The sequence below is a fragment of the Primulina eburnea genome, chromosome 17 (assembly GCF_022965805.1).
Source record: "Primulina eburnea isolate SZY01 chromosome 17, ASM2296580v1, whole genome shotgun sequence".
Classification (NCBI taxonomy): Eukaryota; Viridiplantae; Streptophyta; class Magnoliopsida; order Lamiales; family Gesneriaceae; genus Primulina; species Primulina eburnea.
The window spans coordinates 2,935,924-2,939,908 of NC_133117.1; the positions used below are offsets into that span (position 1 = coordinate 2,935,924).

The 3,985-nt window shown below is 37.0% G+C and overlaps 1 protein-coding gene across 2 annotated transcripts; it reads right to left on the minus strand.

Moving 5' to 3' along the window:
- Positions 1-810: 810 nt before the first annotated feature.
- Positions 811-3,532, minus strand: LOC140818332 (adenine nucleotide transporter BT1, chloroplastic/mitochondrial-like). Of its 2 annotated transcripts, XM_073178264.1 has the most exons (4): positions 3,378-3,532; positions 2,590-3,232; positions 1,504-1,665; positions 811-1,426 (listed from the first exon to the last, which is right to left on the minus strand). In XM_073178264.1, exons 2-4 carry the CDS (start codon positions 3,169-3,171, stop codon positions 959-961), a joined length of 1,212 nt encoding a protein of 403 aa, XP_073034365.1. In that variant the 5' UTR covers positions 3,172-3,232; positions 3,378-3,532; the 3' UTR covers positions 811-958. The 2 variants fall into 2 exon arrangements, with proteins under 2 accessions (XP_073034365.1, XP_073034364.1); XM_073178263.1 differs by lacking the exon at positions 3,378-3,532 and having other exon boundaries at positions 2,590-3,352.
- Between the last annotated feature and the right edge of the window lie 453 nt (positions 3,533-3,985).

Consider the following 3,985-nt stretch of genomic DNA (forward strand, 5'->3'; position numbering starts at 1 on the left):
TTATTTGAAACATGGATTAAAAGATTTTTCATTAGTAATTTTCAAATTCATTATATAAATTTTGTGTGAATAGTTGGTGCAGCCTTGAACTTTTGGTAATTTCAAGACCTCGGTGTGTAGCGAACAAGAACAATTGATCTTGTCAACTTTTTAATGCTCTTAATTTGATATTTACGGAGTCGTGTCCTTAGTTTTCAAGTCAATTGTAAACTATGACATCTCTGGCTGATTAATATACGATGATACCGATAACTAATACAAACAAAATATGAAAAAACAAGAATAATAATAATAAAAAAAGTGCCAATAACCATATGGCAAAAACTTGTGTGAGACGGTCTCACGGATCGTATTTGTGAGACGATCTCTTATTTAGATCATCTATGAAAAAATATTATTTTTTATGCTAAGAGTATTACTTTTTATTGTGAATATCGGTAGGGTTGACCCGTCTCACAGATTAAGATCTGTAAGACGGTTTCACATGAGACCTGCTCTAACCTATTTTACACATGACAACTTGCACATTGCAATTTTGCAGCCTCCGTTGATATTAGTGGCATTGATGATGTTGTTTTGCTTAAATTTTACAAAATTCCACCAACTACCTTATTTTTTAAATTAATTTTTTTAAAAAAATTAATTAAAAAAAACCTTGTAGACTCTCGTTTGGTTCGTGTGATGATAATTGAGATAATAAAAAATGTATGATATATTGATGATATATAAATATTTATAACTCTAAATTTTTGAAAAATTTATATCAAACTTTATATAAAACAAAGATGATTAATCAGCCTACGTCTCATCATTCGTACCAAATGATGACTAACAACAAATTTAAAGTTCTCACTTTTCAAGTTTGGGATGAAACTCTCTCCACTCTCTCGTACAATGTCCAATTGTAACAATCTCTTTTCAACTCAAAAATAAATTCAAATAAATTGAGTAAAACCTTCTACCGGTCTTCATCTTCGACTAAAATTTTCTTGCACGCCTCGTAGCACATGAAAGAAATTCCTGCGGCGGGGACTAATTTCATGCAGCTCGGACCCAACCCTCGATAAAGGCCCTCGACTCCTTCATGTTTGAGTATACTTAGAAGGGCATGAAGCATGTTTCTATACTGTCTACCATTGAGCGCACCAGCTTGCATATGTTTCCGAGCTACCTCAAGAGGAAAAGTTGCACTGCTCGAAATTGCACCAGCAGCTGATCCTATCAAGAGCGTGGCAAAATTTTCGATTTCATCCTTGTCAAAAACCTTCTTGTAAGCTTTTCTTAATGCGTCATAAGCAAAATAATTGGTGGCAGCATATGGAATTACTCCTATTATACTCGGTGTGAGGCCTCTGTAAAGCTCGGCTGGTCCCTCCTCCCGTGCTATTTTCAAGAAAGCATCCATAAGATTTTTGTATGCACCTCTCTGAGGATGATAAAGTAACATAAATGAAAAATGGTGATAACACATAAACGAATGACAAGAAAATGGAGTTCTCGTACCTGGATAGTTAATCGAGTTTTGAGCAGCTCGAGTGGGTAGGTACATATGGTAGAGCTGATTCCAGCCACAGCACCAGCAATTAGAGAAATGGGTACATGTATCTTGGGCTCTTCTCCAGGTTTAGGAGTCAACTGGTTCTTTACCGTATCATATGCGAATAACTGCAGTTATCAAAGGGAATATGTCAAGAAAAGAAGCCAAGACAAGACTTGCATGTCCCACGTCACCTCCATAATAATCTGTAGAGTGCAGAAATACTCAATATACCATCCCACCAAATAAAACAGACAAATCTATTAGGTTTGTGCTCTCTACTCTTTGATGATAGCCAATTAATACTGCTACTCTCGTTGAGAACCGAGGACACCGAATTGCGACATAAAAAATCTAATTAGGTCTGTGTTGATAGTGTAGCTCAATTGTATCCACGTTTTCAACAGGATGAAAGTGCATGCACCAAGTTAACATTAATGCATCAGATAGTTGTCTAAAGTAAATGATCATGGGTGTCCGCTACTCGATGATTGGAAAATATCATAGGTTCCACATAAGCTCCATACTAAAAAGAGGAGATTAGCATATAAACACAAGGGTCTCCCACACCGAATGGGCTGGTTTCTTGGATTTAGGCTATCTTATTCTGGTCATAAAAGAACAAAGAATAACCTGGTTCCAAAGATTCCCAAGATTTTGAAGTTAATTGAAAACTTGGTATCCCAATCTCATCTCTCTACCATTAATATATTCAGCAAATCTGTGCCTTTTACATCACATTCAAAACAGAAGAATGAAAGTACGCCCTCGTTTTTCTTCACTAAGTTTTAGCATATCAACAAACAAATAAAGCACAGCAAATCGATATTCCACAAGTTGAGATTTTATCAGCAATCCAGGTGTAGATTCCAATTAATAATTAACATCAATAGAACATCACCATTAACATTATTAAACACAAACAACACCATAACATTTTCAATGGTAATAGTTCTTTAATGCTAACCTGCTCAAATAACAGATGATGCAACATTGAAGATGCTAAATGCAAAGTCAAAACTAACATAGGAACATAGAACAGTCCAAAGTACCTCTATCGCTTTGCTTGGTGCAACTCGAATCACATTAACCAGATTACCTCTAAACAACCCTTGCCATCCTTCATGCTTCATGATATCCCGAAACACTTCAGCCGTCGAATGGCCACAAGTCCCGACCATTAAATGAGTCCGTATCGTCTCCAAAGGCGCAACCGTTGTCCGAGACACAGCACCGGCAATTGCCCCACTGATCAACCTCCTCAAAGATGGATTTCTGATCGTGATTTTCAACCTAAGACCCTGTTTCCTATTCTTTTCCTTCGGTAGCACCCCTTCTTCCTCCACTTCCAATGCTTCTCCAACCTCCACCTCCGGCGAGCTGCCCATAAGTAGGCCAGGCTCGGGTAGCGCATTTTTACAGAAAAAGCTCGATGGTAAAACCTTAAAACGATCGGTGGAATTCGGAGAGTTTGGTGACAAACCAAAGCCAATTCCCATCTGCCCCACACTTGCAAATAGTCCTCCAATATTATATTTTTCATCTTGGGGCCACCGCGAGAACCCTGTTCCAGAATTTGTCAGCAACCCCTCATCTCCAATTCTTTCAGGACCGGTTAATCTTCTTCCATCCATAAGACCCAAATCAAAAGGTTACAAATCTTGTGCTTAGAAAGTAGGCAACAGCACCACCTACCTACTCACAGTTGAGTATAAAAATGCTAAATTAAATATTGTAACAGTTAGCAACAGTAAATAAATAAATAAATAAATGCACAACAAGAACATGCGGATAGGAATATTCCGTCGAATCGGAAACAAGAAGCAAGAGAAGAAATTACCCGGATTGCCTTGGCCCCAAAAAAAAAAGACCCTTCTTTCAAAAATAAGTTTTTGATCTTCCCTTCTCTTCTCTCCCTCTTAGAGATAAGCAGAGAGGGGAAGGTCACCAACAGTATTTCTCGTACGAACCAAATCTATATGATGTACAAATTAGTTCACAAACTTGTTTCCGGTTGGGCAACTTACGTATCAGTACAAGAATCTTTCAAACTTTAAATTTAGTATCTAGTTTCCCATAATATCCTTCATTTTTTAATTTTTAAATAATTGATTTTTTTTTTTATAAATAAAGGCCCATCATGCTTCCGTAAAATAAAATAAAATCTTATATCTCTTTGACCGGAGTACTACCGGATTATATCCACCGTATTTTACGAACTGCTCCTCACAGTCCAACCACACGATCGCAACCGATGGTTACAGACGTAGATTCCTTCAACAGCACTTGGCACAACTCTAATTCGTTTCCTACCTTAGAGTGTACGGTATAAAATAAAATTTTGAAAATAATACATGAGAGGGGCTTAGAGCAAAGATCTCTTTTATTCAAACACAAACATTTATTTATTACATAGTAACCTCCTGTAGAGGAGGAGAAACTTGTTTA

Excerpts from the sequence above, each read along its gene's own strand:
- LOC140818332 (XM_073178264.1), bottom strand. The coding sequence starts at position 3,171 with ATGGATGGAAGAAGATTAACCGGTCCTGAAAGAATTGGAGATGAGGGG. Across the intron at positions 1,666-2,589 it reads CACCAAGCAAAGCGATAGAG|TTATTCGCATATGATACGGT; the intron begins GTACTTTGGACT and ends TGATAACTGCAG. Across the intron at positions 1,427-1,503 it reads AAACTCGATTAACTATCCAG|AGAGGTGCATACAAAAATCT; the intron begins GTACGAGAACTC and ends TATCATCCTCAG.